Below are 25,053 nucleotides of genomic sequence, written 5' to 3' on the forward strand. Positions count from 1 at the left end.
GACTGCAAACACTCCACTCTGACTTCAGTAAAATGGTAGATAATCACAGTCTACATAAAAATAACACTGATTCTTCATCATTGCTCGTGAAATAAAAGGCTTAAATATTCCTATTACTCATTACTTTCTAACATAACTCTGTACTAAGTTACGTTGGTAAAATATGGGCAGGGGTATTGTTGTATTGGGCCTCATGAAGGGATTTCTGACCTTGATGTCATTGGGGCGTCTTGATAAAGCACTTTAAAAACAACAACAGCTGAAACAAAGTGATGTATGTCAGAGATAAAAAGACCTAACAGACCTAAAAACAAGCAATTAATACATACAACAACACAATAAAATACTGTAGAAAGTATAACAACAACACAAATAAACAAGACATACAATAAAAAAACAATAAAAAAAAAATTTCTCAGTATTACAGTATGAGACATTGGTTTTACCCTTTTTTTTAATTGTTTTTTTATGGGTCGAAAGCCAAAGATTAAAAATTGGTGGAGGGTGGCCCTTTAGTGATATATCTGTCACATTTCTACTATTATCTCTTTCATTTCTTATCCAAACAATGTCCAAGTTGGCGCTGCACACACTGGTGCCATTAGGACGTCACCTGCCAAGTTTGACCTGTTCGACAGTAGTGTGATTGACAGAGAGACAGGCAGACAGACACTTTCTGGGGGACTAGTTTTCTTTAAGATCACCATTGTTGTCAAGGTCGAATGTCAGAAATTGTGATGTGGTGCAAACCTGCTAGTTCAACGTAATCAGTTAGCCCGCTCATCATTTATTCACTCTTAAAAGGTCTTGTGTCCTCAAAAATCTCCTTTACAAGGGAGTAAGACCCGGCACAGACTCTGTATTTAAAATACAAATACAGTACTTGTGTTGTTCACACTCTTAGATACACAGTGTCCATGTGTCCTTCCCCACATGTACTACTGTTTAACACTTGTAAGCCTTTTTATCTTCACCCGCTTCTTTTCAATAATGACAAACCACTGAGGCACTTTAGACAAGACTTTGATCTCGCAGCCCGGTGTTTGTCTTTGGGGGGGGTTTTTTTCCACTCCGACGACTGATCCCACAGCGGCGATGAGACGACGGAAGGCGTCCGGAGTCGCCGTGTTCTTTCCCTGCACTCAGCCTCCCCTGCTCTGTCCCTCCCTTTTCCCTCTATCTACTCATCTCACTCTCTTTAGAGGTGGAGTTTGTCGCTGAGGAGTGCTGCTGTGAGTCTGTCAGTGTGAGCCAGTTGCTGTGGAAGGTGCAGGAGGAGAAGAAGACGAGCCAGATGTCAGCGGATCAGGTAAGAACATGTCTGGGGTTCACAGCTGCGTTTGTTAAATGTTCTTTATTCTAAATATTAGGAGTCCACATTAACTGACGTCAATACTTTGAATGAAATCTGGAGCCCATGTGTTATTATAACATGTCAGTGTTGGTTTATTTACATCAAATGTTGTTTGAAATCCACAAAAATTGCAGTTCTGTCTGCAACACACATGCACAATACTGCACTTTCCCCCCCATTTATCCCAAAATCCTCACAGAGTTCTTTTTGCTGCACAATCTGGACTGTGTAACTGGACAGCAGCCAACATGCCTTCCTATTCCCCAATGCCTTGTTTTTCTTTGAAAATTGCTGGCTGCTATAAGGACCCTGTCATTATTAAGATTAGAAGAAGAGGAGGAGGAGGTAGAAGAAGAAGAAGAAGAAGAAGAAGAAGCTGCTGCTGCTGCTGTGAGTGCATGTGAGAGGCATTCCCAGCTGTGGAGCGAAGCCACTTGTTACATGACACACACATTCCCTCACAGCTGTGCGTTTTGTGGCCGTCACCGTCATAAGTGGCGGTTTTGTCGAGGGCAGGATGTAAATCAGCTGCGTTACGGAAGGATCGCCTTTATTAGCATTGTTGATATTATTATGATTCTGTGCTTTTTTAAGGAGAAGAGTAGGGGGAAGCATGTGCAGCTGATGTACTTCCGATGTTTTAATCCATGAAATAATAATAATGCAGGCTACAAACTGAAAACAACAGTCTGAGGAAATTCAAGCGTAGTTTTCAATGTACATATAGATATATAAAGCCAGCAAAATTATAGTGTTTATACCTCGTTTATATTTACACTTTTTGCTTTTCTATGAATGTAATTTTGTAGCTTCATGACTCATATGACTCGAGTGTTCATTGAAAGGGGAATAGATGGCGACCACAGCCATTGTTGAGAAAATGTGTTTTTTTTGTGAATCAATTTACAGGAAAAGGTAAAGGTTCAAATGTATGTACGTCTAATTTTATTAAACTATGGGCAGAATTGACAAAAACAGCAAAAGAAACTTCACCTAGTCGGTCATAAAGAGATTTTCTGGGAGCAACAACGAGTGTGTGCTCACTACTTTGAATTTTGCGATAGAATTGTTATTAAGGCAAAAACTGGGCCCAAGGGCAAAGTGAGCAGCTCGTCTTTGTGCTCTTTAAAAAAAAAAGGAACTTTTAAAGGGAAAAAAAGACAGAACCTTGAAGTTAAAGCTTTAGCAGTAAAATGCACGTTATAGGTTGGACTTAAAACAGTTATTACATTGTCATAATTGACACCTGCCTGCGCTTTAGTGAATTCTTAATAAGCTGTTTGTCGAACGACTTCACGTAAACATCCTGGCTCTCAGCCAGGTCACTCAGTGCCTCACCACATAATATCACACTTTATTCAGCTGCTATTGACCATTATATTATATTATATTATAGAGTAGGTTATTGCAACACAATCCTTATGTGTGTTTAGTGCACCACAAGGATAGTTACACTTTTTTTGGTATTTCCAACAGATTATTGCTCTTTTCCTAGACAAGCATTCAAGTTTTTTGAGTACAAATCTAGCATTTTCCTTTGTTTTTCTTTCATATGTCAGCATTCTGTTGGACTATTCTCTCAGTTTTGTCACAAATACAGTACATACATAGCACAAAATTAAGTTAAAAGCTTGTGCATTATAATGTTGCACTATACTAAGAAGACCTATAGTTAAAAAGATATGAAAAAGACAGGAGTTAGTGCGCAGAGCAGCATCAATAAATCAATCAGTGGCCATAAATGGAACAGTCAGGCCTTATTTTTTGGCAGTAAATCTACAACAATAATGTAGAATGGCTGAAATTAAGTTAATCTGCTTTTGGATCAAACAATGACAAAAACTGACTTTAAATGGACGGATGATCTAAATGTCTTGTGATGAAATTCTGATTAACGTGTGCAGAAATGAGTGTAGTGACCCTTTAAGAGGGTGAGAGTGGTCCCGTACCATCCAGTGTTTATGTGTTTTGTGTGTGGGTCTGGATTAGGGAGTTGATCTTGAGCGAGCAGCAGGTTTCAGGGAATGTAAAATGTAGTCTGTCATTAGACGCGCTGACTGTGACACTGAGCAGATGCTGAGCAGCATGTCAGCAGAGGCTCTCCGGTCTCTTCAGACTCCTGAGGTGAATTCTTGCTTGTTTGCTCGTCGGGCTCATCATCACATCCTGTGTGGCGTTGTATTGTTCAGCAACGGTAACATGAGGCTTTACCCAAACAGGAAAAGGGATCAAGTGCAAACACGGCCAGGACCCTCAGAGTGCTGCAGGCAGCTTAACATTAGGACCTTTCCCAGCACTCCCCACATCAGTCAGAGAAGCATCCAAATCTACAGCAGGACAGATTATGGCTACATGGGGTTATTTAGTGGGTCACTGGTTGGACTGGCTCTTATCTGCTCGTGTGTGATCTACTCTCAGCTCTGGTATGCGGCTGGACTTTGTTTTCCTCTACTAATAATATATAAAAAAAGAGGTTCCTCATATTGACTAGAGAGCGCAGCAGTATCGGCCCGGTGTCAGCTCACATTTCTCATCAACCTCACAACCAACAGAAGCAACAGATATACGCCTTTTAAAAGCCTCTTTTACACTGAATTTAGTGAGTATAGCTGGTATTTTAAAGTTAAGATGAAACTTGGGGGTTGGGGGTATTAGTAAAACTCAGCCACTCACCAGATAAACTAACTAGCAAAGTTATACCCAATTTAAATGGTCAAAAACCCTGTGTTTAATTGGCAGTCACTTCCAATTCAAATGACAAGTGCTCATGACCTTAGTGGACACAAATTTCTTCCTAATTTGCTCGATTTTTTTGGCAGCAATGCAAATTCCACTGTCATCTTCGTTCATATGTTAGCATAACTGGACAACCACTGGCAAATGGAATGTGTTAACTGCCCCTTTGAGTGAGTCCACCTGCTAATTGTAGTGTAAAAAAGGCTTTAGAAATGAACTGGTGGAGCACTTTACTTTGGAAGATATTGGAAAATGGAGTTGGAGGAGACCAAAACAGACTGACATTTAGGGTTATTTCTCCTGCTTTCAAATCCAAAACAAACATTACATTATTTGTTTCTTCATTCCACAACTTTGTAGTTGTACTGATGCATTTGTACTATTTTTATGGGTGAAAAGCCTCCTGGAATTGGTTTGAACCATCAGAAAATAATTGTAAATGAAAAATATAAAATATAAATATCCTAAAATATAAAGTGTCTAAAAAAGTTCTAAAAACCTGCAGCCATCTTTACCCCTAGATCTATTTTAGGTACAGACTGATTTACAAAATCTGGGCCAAACAAAGTAGGTGTGAAACCACCTGTTGACAACACAGTAGACGTTAATTCTAATGTTGCTTTGTTGTCTCGCGGATGTGGTTGTGGAAATATGCAACTAACATGTCAGCCTTGTTCGTGATGAGGAGATAATTTGTCAGCATTGTGACACAATGTTGGCAATTTAAAAAGGTCAGTTTATTAACGGCTGTGTTCAAGCTTTACCAAAAAGTACTTTACACGAAAAATAAGTCAAAAAAAAAAATAGAAAATAATGTAAAAGATAAAAGATGATAAAATAAAATGCAACACAGAAGATTTTAAGGGGAAGCTTCAGCCATCAGCCAACTTCAAACAGAAAAATCAGCCCATTTGGATTCTTTTGACACACAAAAGCAGCACATTAGCACTGCTGGTGGAGGTGGAGGTGAAGGAGAGGGGGCTGTGACCATTTGGAATCCTGTTTTTGGACTCAGCTCCTTGAACATGATCTTTCCAGCTCCCAAAACACAAGCATTGTTCACAGAGAGACAAGCTTTGACATGTTCCCCAAAGCAGAGGGCTGATTATAAGGCTCTTTCCTGTGTGAGGTCTGGGGAAGGTGTCCCACAACAAGTGTTGAAGGAATGTGGCAGTGTGACACCTGAAGCCTGGTTTTCAAACACAACACGGTGCCACCACACATCCTCTTGTGGAGGATGACGTTCTATTCTTCCCCGCAGAGGAAGGAGTTCCTTTTTAGCGAATGGCAAAGCAGAAAAGTGGATAACAATCAACAGGAGGATTTTGGCCTCTTGTTATTTTAAGAAAATGTTATTTTTAAAATAATTCCCTACTGCTTTTAATCATCACGATAAGACGAGTCTAATATGACGGATGGGCTCATGTTGAGGGGCACTGAAAAAAAAAAAGTAAATCATGTTATTACTAAAGAAACCGTGTTTAGCCTCAGGCAGAGACCAACATTTGTTCACAATGAACATATTTCCTGACAGGCTGAGCAGAAATTATAAGTGTTTATGAGTGAGGGAACATTTCCTGGAGCTGGTTGAAGAACTCAAATCATTTCTTTATTATTGCTGCAGACATATAATTACTAAAAGGGTTAGGGTTAGGGTTAGGGTAACACCTTTACTTTCCGTCGTTATCGTAAACCTTCAGCGTTGGCCTCTTCCTATATATGTGCTTATATTTGTGGTTCGACATAATAGCTTTGTCTAATAAGATTGTTTCCTGTGGTACCAACCCGTTTAATGATCTCGGTGTTAAAGGTACAGAGTGTAAAATTTAGTGGTGAAGTGGCATGTTGCAGCTTAATATCACCCTTTCCTTGTTGAGCCCTATTCAGAGCGGCATTAGTTTCACATGGAGAGGCGGAGTAATGTTATTTTACCACAGGACATGCGTAATATTAATGGCCAATTTACATGGGATAAGAAATCGCAGTAAAACTGCCAGAATTGGGAGAGGTAAATTGGGGTGAATCACGCTTCGGTCGGGTACAGATCCCAAAACCTGGGCCGCAACACCGGACCTTTAAGACCTTTCCGTCCCCTGGGTTGTGTATGTGTTTCGCTTATGTGGACGTGTCTGCAGGTACAAAATGACGGTGTCCTACCTTTAGAACTTAGAAATCAACATGTACAGTTCACATGGTCCATGCTGCGGTGGACATGAGTTGATGACAACATTTGCCTGACATAGACCATAGTTAATGCAGATGCTATGAACTAGCCTTGCATTAGCAATGTATCTTATAAGAATGGATGTAGGATGAAACTGCTAGCTGCTCTATCTAATCTGCAAATATACACCCAAAATCAAAAATAGTTTATATAGTTTATAGTAATCTTCTTCTTCTGTGCTGCATCCCCCAGCATTTTTTTTTTTTTACACCTAGTTTATGTAGTTTTATTTATTTTTTATTCAAAGCTGCATAATCTCCAGAAAAGTACTTGATTGTGGAGTTTAATCCCCAGCTCATTGAATACAAATTTCCTTCGGATTGCGGTTCTTTGTCTGTAGCCCCTCCCACAAGATTAACAGGAACAGACACACCTTGCAGTTTCTATATTTCCAAAAGTCTCCTCTCATATTGACTCCCATTTTTATTGTGTTTAATGTCTTTCAGGACTCTTTTTCTTGTTTCATAGGTCACTTTGCAGCACAGGAGGTTGTTACTCAAGCTGAAATGTTGCCCTCTCTAATGGCAGGAGCAACCTATTACCATTACCTGTGATTATTAATGGCTGTTATGGAGGAGGAGAAGTCTTTTACCTTCTAAGATCACTTGATTTACATTAAACTAAACGGTTATTATGGAATTATTATTTATAAATGTCTCCTGCTTTCATTTAGCACACGGCACACATGTTAATTATTGGTGTAATGTACGGCGTATCTTTGAACTTTCCTCCCCTCTGCTCCCACATGTGTTAAACAAAGCTAACTACATCCATGTGTACTTAACACACAGAGGAGACTGTTTTCAATCTTCTCTAAAGCTTCTGCCCTTTGCCAGTGACCTGCTCTGAATGTATTAAAAGAGGCTGTTGCATGGCAGACACTCACAAGGAAGCTAAAATAATGAGGAACATTATTGTGATTCTACTTCTAAATTGTGAGATTTTCAAAGGTAAATGTTGAAGTAATCAATAATGAACGTAAAGGCCTGGTGTATGTCTTTTTCTATATGATCCATATATTTTCAGTATGTTTTGGAACGAATCTACAGACACGTGTTTTTTACTGATTGGATGAAAGAGTCTCTCAACATTCTTACATTCTCACTAAAGTTCTGCAGATTTCTTTTTAGAACACCATCTTTTTTGGAATACCATGGACTGAAACTGTTTCATTTCTTTGCAGCTTCTTGCTCTATATGTGAAAAACTCATCATCATGCAACCAGAGGACAATGTAGCTTCTCAAGAAGAAAGACTCGCAGTCCACTGACGTCTCCCGCCAAAAGTAATCCTGCGTCGCAGCCTTTGAAGACCCTACAGGACGTCGGCTTGTGACTGACAGTGATGGTGTCACGGAGTCAGACGCCGGCCTGGACGTTGCTTCCAGTGCTTCTGCTGGGATTGACCTGCTCTTCGCACGGCTCCCTGGTGAAAGTAAACAAGGGTTTGAAGGTCAAAAGGGGTCAGTCAGCCTACCTTGATGAGGGCGACCTGCAGTTCCATATCCCTCGTCAGAAGGATGCGTGCAAGGTGGAGGTGGTGTTAAATGAGCCCATAACTCAGCGAGTGGGAAGGCTCGTGCCTCAGGTAATGGAAAAAAATGCTCCTCCAGTGAAAAACCCCTGTATGTTCAAGGCAATTTAACATCCGTAGTAAAAGCTAAGTTGAATAGCTTGAAGGCATGTGTTACAGCTAAGATGTAGGTGACCATGATGTACATTATTAGTGTTGTGGTAATGATGACAAGGTTAATACTTAAGTCGTGTTGGTTCTATAAGCTGTCAGAAATCAATAAAAGATCACGAAAGATAAATACCCAATGCAGTTCTGAGAAATTGCGAAAAATGTAATTGGTTTTATTTTGTTAAAAATGTGTGAAGTTTGTGCAGCAGCTATAGTGGAGGAGGTAGAGTGGGTTTATCCTCTATCCAAAGGATTATTGGTTTGATCCCTGGCTCCTTTAATCTGCATGTTGAAATATGTCCTTTGGCAAATTGACATGTGTTTTGACAGTTTAATCCCAAATTTATATATATATATTTTTTTTTTTCTGTTTTACCTTATTTTCTTATTTTCATAAGTAAAGGGCCCAGTATATGACCTTGTGGCACCCCGCATCCCATGATTCTTAAATCTGAAAGATTCCCTTTCATTCATGACCTTATTTCTTCAGTCGAGGGCTTTTTAGATTCAGTTAGTGGAATTTCCTAAAACCTTTTTGCAGCTAATACACAATTTATTTTGATTGTCATTTAAAGAATGCTCAACAGATCACTACTGCATCATATCTAAGAAATTGTGCCTTTAATAGGATTCAGTCTACAAATTTGCTATGTCAGATAATATAATGGTGTCTGGTGATTTGCCTGAATTCTGCATTTTATTTTTTGTACAACATTTTTCCATTTCTTTGTGTGACCTCTATAGTTCTTGACTTTCTTAAGGCTAGAGTACTTTATCTATGCCCATGTCTGAAGCATAACAGTGTTCACTAAAAGAAAAAGGACATATATTTTGGGGAAGAGAATGTGAAGGAACATCTTTATACTTGTTCCTTTGTTTTCCAGTCAGACAAGCCGTCTCCTCCCTAATGACTCTGTGCTGACAGAAACACTCGTCTGTTCAATCTCCCAAATGAGTTCTTTTTGTGCTTAAAAGTGGAAAACAAAGTTTGAGATTAAAACTAGATACATTCATTCACAATGAGTGAGCGAAGGCAACATTTAGGCCTCTTACTTACTTGGGTTTGTTGACTGCACTTGAGTTGTTGACAATAAAGCAATTTGTTCAGGATTTTAACAGAAGTCTGTGTTTAATTATCTTCCAGGTCCAGTCACTAAGCCTTTGTCTGCAGAATCTGCTTATGATAAACAGCTTATTATATGTAGATAATTAGGATTTTAAGTTAATCATTAAGGTATTATCAGGGAAAATGGTCAGTAATAGCAGTCAGGGATCAAGTCTATATGATATTTATCGATATGATATTTTCTCCCTGTCTTTGCTCAGGTGTTTGACTGCCATTATCTGACTGATGAAGTGAAGTATGTCCATAATGGCTGCCCATTGTTGAAAGAGGACACTGTCAAGCTCCGACTCTACAGGTACAATTTATTGAAGTTTTTACAGGAGGTTTTTTACAGGAGATGCCCCCTTGTGTCATGTTCACTTCATAACACTCACTTCAGAATGCTGTGCTTTAACCATAATCTAACAAGAAAACCAAGTCTTAACTCAGAAGTAGTGCAGTCTGACCAAAATCTTTGTAAAGTAAACATACACACATACTGTCTTCTCATATTGTCCACTGTCTTCATAGTGTCTTCTCTTCCTCTTCTTGGAGCAGCATGATGATCTTATGTGTCTTCTTTTCCACCAGGTTCACAGAGACAGAGACATACATGGAGGTGTTTTCTCTCCATGTGGAAATTATAGAGCCTGAATGCAGCATCATAAGGCTTGGGCCTAAATCCTTGGAGGTTCCTGAATTCTATAGCCTCTCCGACGTAGTTGACGGCAACGTGGTGTCCTTCCGCTATGAGAGGAGGTCTAGCCTGGAGTGCAGCGTCCATCTGATCAACCACAACTCACACCTGCCCGCCCATGGCCAGCTGGTCACCGGAGAACCAGAGAAAGCTACCAAGAGAGGGGACGAGCCAGAGAGCTTCATCCACCTACGTCAGCAACTAGGTAACTAATGAAATAAAAGGCTTACAGGGGATTATGAAAAAAGATCCCCAAACCCATAGGTTATCTACCAGATTTATGATTTCTGCAATAATTTTGCATTTTGAGGTGAGTTTAAAAGGTGTCTTACTATGCAGATGACATTTTAACTTGATAGAATCTCAATTTTTTGTCTGCCATTATGTAAAGAGTAAATGCATTGGTAAGTATAGACATGAACATTGTAAAAAAAAAATAGCTGTTCCCCAGATTAGAAGTGTGTTGGTTAATGGTCTGCCCAACCTCTAATTAATGTGTTGGAGGAACTACAATTGTCTTCAGGTGACATTAAAATGTGAATGACTTCCAGAAGAGATAGTTTTTATCATCTAGATGAGGATTTACTCCTGATGTCGATATGAAGATTAATTCTAAAGTGACAAAAACAATGGTTATTATAGTTTCAGGTCATTACACCACTGCTAAAGCGCCGTAATTCCCCCACACTGGACTTTTACGTTCTTGAAAACTAAGAATGGAAATAAGTTACGTCAAAATTGTGTTTCTTTTTTGTGGTTTTGTCATCGTTTAGATAATAAAGCCAGGGCCATGTGTAAATCTGAAGACTGCCTGAAGGGCCTAAAGCGTGTGAAGGTCAACAAAATCCCCTGTGATGACTTCTTGTCGATGGGACTGAGGTACCAGCACATCGAGCCTCCTTCTCCAGACATAGACTATATCCCAATAAGACTGGACCTCAAGGACACCAGGAGTGGCAGCATCTATCAGGTAACTTGGCCTGTACAGGAAGGTTTAATGGCAGTCTGTTGTGTTACTTTTTAAATTAAGTTTTATTATTTTGTGTTCTCCTTCCTCTGTAAAAACTTCTTACCATTTCATTTCACTTTGGTCCAGTCTGAACAGGCATGGATTCCAGTGCGGATCATTGGTGCAATGCCCAACCAGCCGCCCAAACCTTCCTTCATGTCCATGTTCATCCTGGAAGTAGACCAGTTCATCCTCACTCCACTCTCCACTGCTACACTGGATGCCGAGGATGAGGAAACTCCCAAACAGCTCTTGGTTTTCAACATCACCAGACCCCCTGTGGACGGTTTCATCACTCATCTGTCCGATCACACTCGCCCGATCTCCTCCTTCACGTGGCTGGATCTCAATGACATGCTCATCGGGTATCAACCTCCAAACTCCTCACACACCCAGCGTAGGAATTACGAGGTAGCACTTTGGTTTCTTATCGTTTGTGTGGTGTATACCAATCGTTCTTTTTTTTGTTTTGTAATTAGTCTGATAAATCTGTCTTCTTTCCTGCAGGTGGAGTTTGAGGTGCATGATTTTTTCTTTGAAAAAAGCCAACCAGTTACTGTTCACGCGTCTGTAAGGAATGCAGACACAAATGCACCAAGAGTTTCCTGGAACATGGGTATGTTAGCAGTTTTAAATTAAATTAATTTATAAATTTTATTTATATTATTATTGTTTTGATGTTAATCTAGTTAACTATTTGGAATTTTACTCCCCCATCTTGCTACCAAGAATTCACCTTAATTTTATCTTTCAGAATTACTTTTGCCATTTACAGTACGGTAAGGCTAACAGTATTTTTTACTTCTATTGCAGGTCTGAGCTTACTGGAGGGCCAGTCCCGTCCAATAACGTGGGACCAGGTCCAGATTGTGGACAACGACAACCTGAATGCCGTCCGTATCATCACAGTGGATGGTCTGCAGCATGGACGTCTCACTGTCAGAGGTACTCATACAACTATCATTCCTCTGTGGTGACTTAAACACTAAAAAATATATCAAACAAGTTGGTCTTTGAGGTTGATAACAAAGTTTGCTTTTTTGACTTGATGTAAACTCCAGGCGGAAAGGGCTTCATGTTCACCGTCAGCGACATCAAAGCAGGTGTCGTTCGCTATCACCACGACGACAGCGACTCGACCAAAGACTTCATTATTTTCCGTATCACCGACGGTCGCCATCAGACAAGGCACAAGTTCCCAATCAAGATCCTGCCGAAGGACGACAGTCCCCCTTTCCTCATCACCAACATGCTGCTGGAGGTGTCTGAGGGCCAGACGGCTCTGCTGAGGGGCTCCACCCTGCAGGCTTCAGATATGGACTCCAGTGACGACTACGTCCTCTTCAACATCACCCGACCCCCTCAGTCTGGAGAGCTCATGAAAGTCCCGGGACCAGGACTCGTAGGTCAGGAGAAGGGACTTGGAAAGGAATATGTGTTTATTTTAATCACACTTTTGGTTTTTTAACAGTTTGTTGGTGATGTGTTTGTCTTAATCCAGGTTACCCCGTTAACCACTTTCTTCAAAAGGACCTGTTTCATTCCTTGGTTTACTACCGACACCTTGGAAACAAAGTGTTTGATGATTCCTTTGAGGTGGTGCTGTCTGATTTCCACGACCCTCCCAACCTGTCAGAACCTCAAGTGGGTAACAGTAACACATTAAAAAACTGCCTGTAGATGTGAAAGTGAGCATGAATGATTCTCTATAAGAAGATGTGATGTCTGAGTTAGGACAAGAAAGGACACAATGACCTAGTTTGTGGGGGTTTATTTAAAACTAATGTAACCGGGAATGAAGGAACTTAATAGTAACATACAAGATTTTCTGGGTAATGAGCCCAACCCTGGTCTTCAGGTGGTGTTGGTGCACATAGAACCTGTTCCAGACCAACCACCTAAAGAGGTTCCGGGTTCCAGCCGCTGTCTCGTAATCAAAGAAACAGAAGTGGTCCACATCACACGACAGCAGCTGCACTTCCTAGACCAGGAGTCCCCAGACAGTGAGCTGATGTACACAGTGACCACCACACCTTTCTACATCGGTCCTCACAGGTCAGTGTGTTCTTCTCGCCTACTCAAAGTATTCTGTGCAACAACCTGGGGAAGAGATTTCTGTCTGAACTGTGTTCTCCTTGTATGCACAGCACTCCTGATGCAGGGAGGCTGTTCTTGGTTGACAGCATACCCAAATTCACCAAAGACCCCAATGCACCAGTGCTCAGGCTCTTCACACAGGTAATGCTTTGACATTTTAACACACTTAACAGTTTAAGTTGCCTTGTTCATGGATTGAGGTAAGGATACTAACAGCAGCGTGAGCTGAAAGATCATATCACCTCACTGAAAGCCAGTATAGTTAAAATAATTCCTGCAGGTTCCGAGAATATTAGCTAAAATGGGACGCAAGAAAAACCAATTAACAAAAAGGCTCACCTGATCAAGTCCATACCTGCTTCAGACTACGATATCTTTAGAATATACAGTACTGTGCAAAAGTCCCAGGGCACCTGTCTGTGATCACTGACATTTGGATTGGAATGATGTGACTGAAAGTTGGTCTTACTGCAAACATGTTTCCCATACTTTCTGGATGTGTTCCAATAAAGTGAATTAGAAATAATTATACTGTATAAAGCATTGCTTAAACAAATCTAATGTTGGCCTAAGACTTTTGCACTTGCTGCATGTGCTGTTGTATCTTGCTACTACCCATCCTCAAATACATTTCAATACTCTCTCCCTCACCAAAGTCCATAGTGAAAATGAGTGTCTTTAACTCATGGAGACATAAGAGCATCTATTGCACCCATGTTTTGGTCATTTCGGTAAATGCAAACACCTTAAGGCCCTGGTATACTTCCGTGCACGAAATGCACAGATCATTGAACCATACGTGTTTGAAGGAGCTGTTGCCTCACTCTCTGGTAGGAATGCGTCCTATTCCCTGCATCCAGACTTGTACCGTCACCCGATGGTGAAGTGAGATACTACAGGGCCCTGCGCAGAAGTATACCTGGGCCTTAAGTGTTTCAAAACCCTGTTACTTCTGTAACTCAAAAAAGTAAGAGAAAAATAAAATGCATCTGAACTCACTGATGAGGACAGGCATGGCTCAACAACTTCCATGTGTCTGCTTGGTGTAAAACCAGCTTTTCGAAATGGACTTTGGTGCAAGAGAGGTAATGTTGAAAATACCGTTTTTGGATGAGATAAAGCAGAAAACATTCTTCAAGTTATCATAGACTCTACAGTAAAACCTGAGATGCATGTTATCCAAAACTGCTTTTTTTGTTTCTTGTATCCAGCATGCAGTGAACTTCATGAAAGTAGCCTACATGCCTCCTGTCACAGACATCGGCCCTTACCCCCAGTACATCCAGTTTATTCTGTCTGTCACCAACCGTCTGGGCAAAACAGTCACTGGGATCTGCTTTAACATCACTGTAACACCAGAGGACAACCAGCCACCACAGGTAGAGAAAATGCAACATTTGTCTTTTCTCATTAATAGGAGATGAGAATGAGAATATATATAAAAAAACATGGATATATTCTTTTCCAGGTCTTCACCAATGCTCTGAGCGTAGATGAAGGAGGTGAATCAAGGCTCGGCCCAGAACACATACTGCTGTCAGACGTAGACTCCATGGAGGAAGCCCTGCAGGTGGCACTGCAGAGGGAGCCCCAGCATGGAGTGCTGCAGCTCGGAGGGCTCCCACTAAAACCAGGCCAGGCTTTCACCGTGCAAGACCTGAAAAGTTTTAAAGTTAGGTCAGACATGCTGGATTATTCATTTCTTCACATCATGTAGGATTTATGGCACTAGAAAACATGTATGATCCCGAAAATGATGAAACTCAAGTGTTCCTGTTTATTAAAAACTATTTCAGAATAAAAGCATTATCACAGTATGTACAACAACAGAATCCACTTCCAATTATGCATTACGTCCAGATATTTTAATTCTCCTAAAATAATGGGCCGTGACACCTTGCAGTGGGAAATTGAATATGTTAATTTAACAGTTTATCCAGTTAAATGTCACTGAAGGAGCTACAGACAAACCCAGCTACAGCAGGAAACACAGGTGGAAACAATCTAATTTATTATTATGGCTGAGTTCCATTTAGCTTGCCCCAGGTTTTACATGGCATGCTTGTTTACTGAGTTCCATAAACTGAACTGGTCAATAACACCTGTGCTTTTCCTGCTATAGCCTGCTATAGCATGTCAAAATGTGCCGCCAATTTGATGACTCAGCAAATTGAATCTGTCATCTCCCTTTTGGCACAGCTATCATCATGACAACTCAGAAACTGTGGAGGACAACGTCGAACTCACAGCGACAGATGGCACCAACTCAGTCGGTTTCGTCCTGCAGGTGAAGGTAATCACTCTCTTTTGCTCGGTTCCTTCAGGAGCCTTACTTGCGCCGCTCTCTTTGACCTTTAACCCCTGCACCGTTTCAACAAAGTGACTCGTGTGTGATTTCCAGGTGAAGCCCGTCAACGACGAGGTCCCTGTGGTGGTTGCCGGTTTGAAACCAGTCCTCAGCTGTGCTGAGGGAGAGGCGGCAGTGATCACGGCCGAGTACATCTTTGCCTTAGACGCAGACAGCGACAACAGCAGCCTGGTGTTTCTGATCGCTCGGCAGCCGTATCATGGCGTTGTGCTGCGGGGTGGGGTGGTGGTGGATCGCTTCATTCAGGCTGACGTCACCGCAGGCATCGTCAGCTACAAACACACAGGTAGACGGCGGAGGTTGCACTCAGTGTTTTTTTCCCCACAAACAACCACTTGCAGAGACTTGCCAAAAAAGGTTATTGGCAATGTAGATATCACACTGTATGTCAAGAACACTTAAAGGTAAATGTCCCAAGTTTGAAATATGCTAGCATTGCATAACTTTTGTTTGTTGGTAATCTTAACACTCAAGAGTTCCTTTCAAAAGAACTTAGTAATTAGTTCCTTGCAGCAGAAAATGTCACCTTCCCAAAAACTGCTGTAAAAATACTAAATATTAATGTTTTTCCCACTTTAAATTAGTCAGTCTTTTAAAACTACTTCAGCCTGAAATATACATATTAAATATTATTAATATTTTTGAGATTTTAACCCTTAAAAGGCAGTATGTTTACACCACTCGAAAAAAGGGGTATTTGATTTGGGAAGGTGACATTTTCTGCCGCCAGGAACAAATTAGTAAGTTTGTGTGTAGCTTAGTTATTTTAGGCTAATTTCAGGAACTGAGATGGCAGTACAAAATCTTTCCGAAAATTTGAGCTATATTCATTCAACACAGCCAAAATGGCTAAACAATAAAAAACAGAATGGCACAAAATGTCCCTAGGAACTTTGTGTATCGTTTCAGGATTGGAGGTTGGACTCACTCCTCGTGACGACACCATCACCTTTGTCATTTCTGACGGAGAGACGGAGAACTCCGCTCTATGCTGTGGCGGAAGAAATCCCACCAGGAGCGGCAGCACAGTGCGGCTGCGAGACAGTCTGCCGGCGTACGACCTCCACATCACGGTGTTTCCAGTCGACAACCAGGCACCTTCACTGAAAACAGGTGGGTCAATCTATTCTCTGTCATATAACATGAGTCACATACAGTATACACAGTGAGGATCCTCAACACTCCCAACTGCATCTTCTGGTTATATGTTCACGTTCTAGTTAACGTACAGATTACATTTGCATACATTTGTTTGTAAAATTACCCGTGTTTTTCTACATTTGGCGTCTTTTTTAAGAGATGGTGGAGACCAAAACAAAGCTAAAAGAAGCCAATATTATTAGAGTGGACAAATCAGAACAAAACTGTGAATATTTAACATTTAATAATATCTGTTTTTGCATTAATAATGGATCAAATAAATATTTTGTGTTTGTTTTAAGAAGCCCAAAAAAAGAACAATAAACAAAATCAATTAATAATGGTGTAATGTCGCTATATTTGGCTCATTGTTTTGGTCAAAAATGTTGACCAAAACAATGACAGAAACAACAACATTTTTACTTACATTTTTCTGTTGATAGCTATAATTGGCAATTTGTTGTTTATACGTTAACTCAAACATTAACTAAACAACTTGAAAATTAAAAAACAAAAACTTTATTTGACAAATAATTTGGCTTATTCATATAGTAATGCTTCAGAAATGATCTTCTAAAACACCAAAGCAAATATAGCACATTCACAACTAATGAGTGTAAAATTGATTACTAAATGAATAGATTTTTGTCAATTAATTGAGTATTGAGGTTGATATGATTGGTATGATGTATTAAAACCTTATTATGTGTTTGCAGGAGACATCTTTACAGTGGATGAAGGTGGAACTGTACCGATAACTGAGTCTCATTTGAAGGCCTCTGACGTGGACACTGTCCTGAGCGAACTGGTGGTCAGTCTGATTTCTCCACCTCAGTTTGGCTACATTGAAAATGTCCTGCCAAGTCCCGGCTTTGAGAAAAGCAACATGGGCATAAGCATAGGTAACCCACATCAAAATATGCGGTTTGTTTTCATCACATCACCAACAACAAAATCTAATTGGGGTGGAGTGGCTCAGTGGTTAAGACCCTACCTTGCGTACCAAAGACATCATGGTCGCAAGTTCGATTCCACCCCTGGCTAGTTGTACTTGATTCCATTGTAAGTCGCTTTGGATAAAAGCGTCTGCTAAATGACATGTAATGTAATGTAATGTGTGTGTGTGTGTGTGTAGCCTCTTTTTCATACAAAGACATCATGGACGGTCACGTGAACTACGTACAGTCCAGACACCAGAGGATGGAGCCCACCGCTGACCACTTCATGCTCTGTGTGTCAGACGGCAAACACAGCTCTGCACACGTTCCCTTCTACATCATCATTGACCCAACAAACGACGAGATCCCAGAGTTTATGACTCGCAATATCACTGTAAGTTTTCCTCAGTCGGTCTCACTTGTGAGGACGACATTAACCAGGAGACGTTCTGATGCTCATTCATGTCCTTCTGTGATGAGGTACGAGAAGGAGAAACGAAGCAGCTGGACTCGTCCGTGCTGAACGCAGTGGATCTGGATGTTCCCAGGAACGTCCTGCGCTTCAGCATCGTTAAGCCTCCTCAACATGGCACTATCATTAACGACGGGAGTGAAAGGCCGGTCAACAAGAGGCAAGAGGCCGGTCCTCAGTCACCTGTTGTTGACTTTACAATGACTGATCTGACTAATGGTACTTTTTACTCGCTTATATCCCTCAGATATATCAAAGAAACACTGTACATTTCATTTTGACCTGGTATTTTACCATTTTATGGGATACAGCTTGTCTTATTGTAGCTATGGTGATGAAAATTGCTCCCAAACAAGACCACTGACTCTCTCGGAATGTCCTTGTGGTTGGCCAAGGACTGAAAAGTTATTAAACAATTATTGGCCAATATGTTCTGCTGTACCTCAGGAATCAGGCACTAAAATAGTTTCCTGTTACAAAACATGTCTTAACTTAGTTAATGTGGTAAAGTGCTGGAATTTAAGATCTCAGCTGGTAAGACATTCCAGAGGTTCGGAGCCTTGATAGCAAAAGCCTGGTCATCTTTGGTTATTAGCCTTGACTTGGGAACTCTATGGGCACGAAAATTTAATTAGCCACCGAAAACCATGAACTATAGTCAAAACCTTAGAGAACAGCCAATAACTTGGACCTTTTTTTATCACAATTGCTATACTGTATGTCATTGTACACTGTACTGAACCTTTGGACGATGTGACCACCCCCAAAGAAATCGAAGAAATCTGTTCTCGCTGTCTTCCAGGTATGGATCTGATGTACATGCACGATGACTCTGAGAATATGGAGGACACTTTCACCATTCAGTTAACCGACGGTCGCCACCAGCTCCAAAGGCAAGTGACGGTTAAAGTGCTGCCAGTCAATGACAAGGAGCCTCGTACCATTAGGTGAGACAAACGCCTTCGCTAAAATGAATACTCTAAATGGGACCAATCACATGGTTGATTGTGGAAAACAAACACGTGTTCTTCAGGAACAACGGGCTGGAGGTGGAACCAGGGGAGACGAGGCTCATCTCCAGTGTCGTACTGTTTGCACAGGATGGCGATACGCCGTCCTCGGAGGTCAAGTACATGTTTGAGAGTGTTCCTACACAAGGACTGCTTCAGCTTAAGGTTGGTGCAGTGACATTAATCTATTTTTAGAGAAAGTATCTGATCTGGTCACTTTAGCTGTCTTGATATAGTGATAAGAAAAGGGAATCATCCATTATTGACTAATAGGTGAGGTGTTCTACTAATGTGTTATTTTGACAGCAGGTAAATGACATTCAAGTGAATAGCCATCAAAGAAAACCCACGTCAATTGGCCAGTGTTTTAATGATTCAGCTCAGTCAGTATGTGTATCTGTATTTAATGGAGGAATCGGATTTGACATAGAAAATTACTGAATTATGGAATGTTCTTATCTTGAATCTATTAGCCAGTGGTGTTCCTGGAAAGAAGAGTTTTCCTGTTGTGAGAAGTCCAGTCTAAATTCCCAATGGAGTGTTCTAACTGTGCCTTGTCCTGTCTTAGGAAGGTCAAGAGTGGGTTACGCTGACAGCTGGGAGGAACTGCACCCAGGAAACGGTGGACATGAACCTTCTGCGGTATGTGCACACAGGCCTGCATGCCACTCAAACACAGGACTTCTTTGTCTTCCACTTGATGGACGGAAAGAATCAATCACCGCCTCAGCACTTTCACATCTCTGTCAAAGAGCTCGAGAAAGGTATGAGAAGTATTTTCTTCACCAGGCATAGATTTGGATCAGATTTTCTACTCATGACTGCTTGACCACATGTCCAGTGTATTCATGACACGGTCCACAATTTGATTTAATCTTTGCATATTTCAACGACTTCCAGGAAATATTGCCATCTTTGTGAAGCCAGCGAACGTCAGTCGGGGCGACCGTGTGGTTCTCACCACAGATGTGCTCTTAGCGACTGACGGCACGGAAAAGCCTGAGGAGCTTTTGTACGTCATCACCAACCCTCCTGTTCATGGACACGTGGAATACATCAAGCATCCCGGACTGGCCATCTCTACCTTTAGCCAGATGGACATAGCAGCAAACCTCGTAGCTTATGTGCACGACAACCGAGCCAGCGCGCACAAAGAAACCTTTCAGTGAGTCAAGAACTTCAAAACTCACCCTATATTTGCTTTTTTATCAAAGATATCAGCACAAAAAAGGGAACTTCAATCCAGATTCAGTCATTTGGACAGATTCCTCAATTCACAGCCTATTTTATGTTTCTGCAGGTTTGTTGTGAGTAATGGAAAGACCAGCCGAAACGGAAGCTTTGAGGTTACAGTGGAAATGGTGGACCGTGTCCTCCCGTCTCTGTCATCCAACAAAGGCGTCACAGTCCCTCAGGATTCCTCCATCATCCTGGGCCCTGACTGCCTGGCCCTGTCTGACCCCGACACTCCACCCGGCGCCCTGACCTTTACCATTCTCCAGCCGCCACAATATGGACGGCTGATTTTACGGGACGCCGCGCTGACCACTAGATCAAATTTCACCTACAGGGACATACAGGAAATGAAGGTATCCTATAAACATGGTGGAGGGCCTTCACAGATTGACCGGTTTGCCTTCACTGCCTCTGACAGCACCAGTCAAGGCTTCCTCCTGGATGGACGGTTACATGTGGAACCCGTGTTCTTCACCATTCAGGTTGGTGATTTCCAGAGGTGTTTGATTATTTTAGTCCACAGCAACAACAATGATTGGAAAACCCTCATTACGAGCACAGTGTCACAGGTTACTTTTGGGTTCAGGGGCTCTTGGGTGCCCATAGTCCCTTAAAAAGGCCCCTACTTGGACATACAACATAAATTCAAGTTTTATAACTTGATACTTCCAATTTTTTGTGATCTCTTTTTTTTACAAACTGTCTGATTTCAGATCAAGCCTTTGGATAAGTCGCCTCCTGAGGTTGTGAAACTCCTCCCTCTTTGGAAAGTCGAGGTTCTAGACAACGGTCGACATGGGATCTTTCTATCATCTTTGCAACTGAAGGCCCAAGACAGCGACAGCAGAGAGGAAGAGCTCACGTTCTGCATCGTTCGCCCACCCTACTTTGGTTTCCTAGAAAATATTACCACAGGTAATGTTTTATTTCTATACATCTATACTCTCTCTCTCACTCAATGAACGAAGAAGTTAAGTTCCTGCTCTCGTTGCTGTTGGCAGGCGGTTTTGTGCCACAGTGCTTCTCTCAGATGGAGCTGAACAGGAGAACCATCGTCTACGTCGTCAGTGGAGAGACGGAGTCGCTCTCTGACAGCCTGGAGTTCACTGTGTCTGATCCTTTGGGAAACACTGGGTCTCCTCGTGTGTAAGGAGGCAAACAAAAAAATACTAAAAATGTTGTGACATATTATGTTAAAAGTTGTGTAATCACTGTTCTTGAACTTGTATTTGCAGCCTCGAATTCAGTTGGTCAAGTGTGGAGCTGTCTCGGCCTCAGTTGTCTGTGTGTGAGGAGCAGGGAAGTGTCTCACTGGACATCATACGGAAAGGAAACTTGGCAGAGTCTTCATACATCACTGTCCAGGTCTGCTGCCCTTTGGTATTTGAACTGACTGGCAAAGCAATGTTGAATAATAAGGCCTCTGAGTGTCCCAATTAACAGCACTAAACTGTGCAAAATTCTGTCTTAGAGCTTGATATTTGTGTTTTTATGTAGGTTAAGCCAGTGACTGCAGTTGGGAGTAAAGATTTCCTTGTGAGCCCTTCTTCCCTTATACAGTTTGACCCAGGTATGTGTCAAAGACCCTTCAGCTTTATGTAATCTGTGCGATTATAAAAATTATTTTCATTGTCTATTTCTATTCCTATTTGTATCTGGCACTTTATTTGCCTTTCTATTGTTCTGTCCTTTTTTGTACCATTCTTGCGAACGCAGTGTCTCATGAACACCTATTTTGGCAAAAATGTTCACTAAGACTCACAGGTTAACTGTTTCAATTCAGGTGGGCTAACATTACAGATAATATTGGCTTCCCAAATCATGTTTTTAGCCTTTTAAAACATGTTATTCCTCAAAATAAGTCAACACGGGTCTGGAAACAATTGTATCTCAAGTGGGCCGGACCAGTCAAATAATATCATAATAACATTTTTCCTTTGTTTTACATTTAATGAAGTCTCTTAATACAAAACAAATTAAGAACCTCAACTTTTTTGAGATAAATACCATTTAAGCATCATATTGTTGAAATTGCACAGACATTTCAGGTCATCACAGGTATCTAGAACTGAATATTTCAACAAATTCATCCTGCGGTCCAGTTCTGTTCTACTTCCTTTACCAACTCTTGTTAAAAAGGGACATTTCACTCTGTGTAGGAGTGTCAAAGAGGACCTGGCAGATAGAGATCATTCAGGATCATCTTGAGGAGGCTGAGGAAATGTTCGAAGTGCTCCTCGTCTCCCCTGAAGCCACACTGATCGGCAGCATCAGCAGGGCCCAAGTGACCATCATGGATTCTGGAGGTATATAACTATTCTCTGTATTTCTAATAGCCGCGCTGGTAGCTCCTTGAACTCAAGGCTGAATATTTACTGCAGGGGCTCTAATTTGCCAAAAATGCTAAAGTGGCGTTCATCACCACAGGACAATGCAGGTTGAACCGGGATCGCGAGGCTCCTGTCCTTGGAGGAAAGGAGGTCAAGTCAGACGCGTACCCCCAACATGGATCCATTCAACTGGAGAAACTACCTTTGGGGAGTGAATCAGTCGTTTGGGCCCGTGGAGACAGCATCCCCAGGCCTGCAAGTCTCCCAAAAAAGAAAATCAGAGTGACTGGCAATCCAAAGACCGTAAGTACGATTTTGGTAAGGTTTTTCTCTCCTAACCTACAAATATGTATAAGCTGTAACTCTGTTTCAGATTGCACCGTCCTCGGTTTTTCACAATGGGACAGACATAATTTTCACAGTAAGGAGCAACAACAGCTGATACCAATCCGACTTAACCTTTCCAAATTAGACAACTCCTCATTTCCTTCTTTCTCCTTTCTTTATTCCAGTATCATGGCATCATGCAAATGCAAGTCGAAGACGAAAGTTCCCCGTCCAGGAAGGGCAGAAAAGCGAATATTCGTGTGGTCAGCAGAGGACCACAGCCGCAGGCATCATCTGGATTGGCTGACTCCAAACAGGAACCCAAAAGAAGAGTTTCAACTACCCAGAAAACTGGACTGGTTAAAGGGCTTGTGAGTGCAAATGTTACTGCTTCTCAGAACATCTGTTCTCTCTTTTAGATGCTGCAGAAAGTCTAGCAGTGGTGGTTGCTCAGTAGCTGTGTTGGTGTCTCCATTTTTGCTTGGTCATTGGTTAATCCACACTCACTACACCCTCGTGGTCCACAGGCCACAGCTGAGCGCTCCATTCCCAAGCCATGTGTGCCAGAATTGATGGGACTCCTACATTTCAACCAGACGGCTAATCGGCTCTTTCACTGCAACGGTGTGTCCTGGAAACCCTGGTCGCCAACTGATCAGGTATTGAAGCTTGGGACAACATTGGGAAACTGTCTTTAATAAAAGAATGCGAGGTGAAATTTGTCTGTTTAATATATCCACATCCACGTAGAACTTGGTTTAACTCTGTAAATAATGTTGGGATGGTGTATGTTAACATTTTAAGTCTGAAAAGTAGCGTATCTAGTATAGAACCTTGCGGAACTCCGAAGAGATTCATAGATTGCTCTTTTGTTGTAATGTTTTTAATTGATAAACCTAAAAAAAATGATGTCTTAACATTGTCTTTTTAAAATGAATTTCTATCACTTTCAAATGTCTGTGCACAGATGGTGAAATCTCAGAAGTGCCCTCGGGGGTGGACCTTTCACAGTGGTCACTGTTACATCCTCAGCACTGAGCACAAAGCCACCTGGAGCACAGCGAACAGAGCCTGCAGGGAGAGGTACTGTTCATCATAATGAAGAATATTGTTAAAGGAGTTTGTCAAAGGATGAGCACACACAGACACAACAGACACAATTTGTTTATTTTCAGATATAAAGGAACTTTAGCAAGCGTTCTCTCGAAAGTGGACATGGACTGGCTGTGGGACTTAAGTGGGAGAAAACCATTCTGGATAGGTTGGATCATTTAAGATTGTGTAATTTATTTATTATTTATTCATTTTATTTATTGACCTGTACACTGATTATTATTTTCCCCTGTTGTAAAAGGTCTGAATGACAGGGAAGGCCGAGGACACTGGGAGTGGACGGGTGGCGAGCCGGTCAGCTACACCAACTGGAGAAAAGCGCCCGCTCGCTCCAAAATGAAGGGAGGCAAAAAGTGCGTCCTGGTGTGGAGAAGAGCCAAGTGGCAGATACGGGATTGTAAAACCAGCAGGGGGCATCGCTTTGTGTGTGCAGTCAAGACTTGAGCGTGTCGTTGTTTATCGTGTCACGAGAAGTTGAAGGAGGAAGGAGTTACTCTCAGGACGACTGACAAGAGGATCAGTGGGAGCTCTTGTGGAACTGTTTCAAGTATAATGAACTTGTGTCTAAAATATAACTTTCCTCACTATGTGACATTGTTTACACAGCATCTATTCCAATTAGCCACTCAAAGTAGGGTTATAAGCTATATGTAAAACTCAGAGGAGATTCTTTTTTTAAAAATGTATTTACCTGTTTTTACTTATTTATGACAGAACCAAGCCTGGATTAAAAAAAGACTCACTTCCACCAAATGGTGCAGCGTAGTTCAGATCGCCACAATGTGGTTTGGAACTAATCTGGCTCGCGTTTCCACCCCAGGGCGTGTGGTTTGGATGGCAAAATCTGTGTCGGCTGTGTCAGCTTGCCAAATAATTCCATGAAGAAAAATGCAACACGGTCACAAAAGCATTTTGTGTTCTTTCTTCTTCTTTCTTCTTGTCCCTGTTTATCAAAAGAAGAAGAGGAACTCTTATAGTGCTTTCAGGCTTTCAGACAGACACAGTTCTGAATCTGGTTACGTTCTGGAGCCTCAGAACCATGGTGCATTCTGGTGAACCTGCCCGCGTTCACACTAGTTTAAGAGGAACAAAAGTAGGAGGACATTACTCCGCATTCCTAAGGTGGAAATTTAGTGCTGGTGGAGACAACACCAGCACAACTCTAAACTTCCTCTACTTTCCACTCTTTCACAACCCAGAATATGACACGCCCAC

General features: G+C 41.5%; 1 protein-coding gene across 2 annotated transcripts; it reads left to right on the plus strand.

The window, feature by feature from the left end:
* The first annotated feature begins 226 nt into the window (after positions 1-226).
* frem1a (Fras1 related extracellular matrix 1a) lies at positions 227-24,748 on the plus strand. Of its 2 annotated transcripts, XM_058625924.1 has the most exons (37): positions 257-1,309; positions 7,498-7,900; positions 9,323-9,417; positions 9,693-10,003; positions 10,572-10,768; positions 10,895-11,218; positions 11,315-11,423; positions 11,621-11,752; positions 11,869-12,213; positions 12,309-12,451; positions 12,666-12,862; positions 12,955-13,045; positions 14,116-14,283; positions 14,373-14,581; positions 15,104-15,197; positions 15,306-15,558; positions 16,182-16,385; positions 17,129-17,314; positions 17,548-17,744; positions 17,831-18,041; positions 18,625-18,769; positions 18,856-18,997; positions 19,401-19,596; positions 19,733-19,997; positions 20,133-20,550; positions 20,782-20,983; positions 21,070-21,214; positions 21,304-21,433; positions 21,566-21,638; positions 22,228-22,374; positions 22,496-22,701; positions 22,772-22,819; positions 22,911-23,096; positions 23,253-23,384; positions 23,693-23,808; positions 23,901-23,986; positions 24,080-24,748. In XM_058625924.1, exons 2-37 carry the CDS (start codon positions 7,658-7,660, stop codon positions 24,280-24,282), a joined length of 6,549 nt encoding a protein of 2,182 aa, XP_058481907.1. In that variant the 5' UTR covers positions 257-1,309; positions 7,498-7,657; the 3' UTR covers positions 24,283-24,748. The 2 variants fall into 2 exon arrangements, 1 of the variants encoding a protein (XP_058481907.1); XR_009239982.1 differs by lacking the exons at positions 16,182-16,385; positions 17,129-17,314; positions 17,548-17,744; ... (16 more) ...; positions 23,901-23,986; positions 24,080-24,748 and having other exon boundaries at positions 227-1,309; positions 14,373-14,576; positions 15,306-15,357.
* Positions 24,749-25,053: the final 305 nt, after the last annotated feature.

Source organism: Solea solea, chromosome 3 (genome assembly GCF_958295425.1).
Source record: "Solea solea chromosome 3, fSolSol10.1, whole genome shotgun sequence".
In the NCBI taxonomy this organism is placed as follows: Eukaryota; Metazoa; Chordata; class Actinopteri; order Pleuronectiformes; family Soleidae; genus Solea; species Solea solea.

Excerpts from the sequence above, each read along its gene's own strand:
- frem1a (XM_058625924.1), top strand. The coding sequence starts at position 7,658 with ATGGTGTCACGGAGTCAGACGCCGGCCTGGACGTTGCTTCCAGTGCTT. Across the intron at positions 18,042-18,624 it reads AATGACTGATCTGACTAATG|GTATGGATCTGATGTACATG; the intron begins GTACTTTTTACT and ends GCTGTCTTCCAG. Across the intron at positions 23,809-23,900 it reads AACAGAGCCTGCAGGGAGAG|ATATAAAGGAACTTTAGCAA; the intron begins GTACTGTTCATC and ends GTTTATTTTCAG.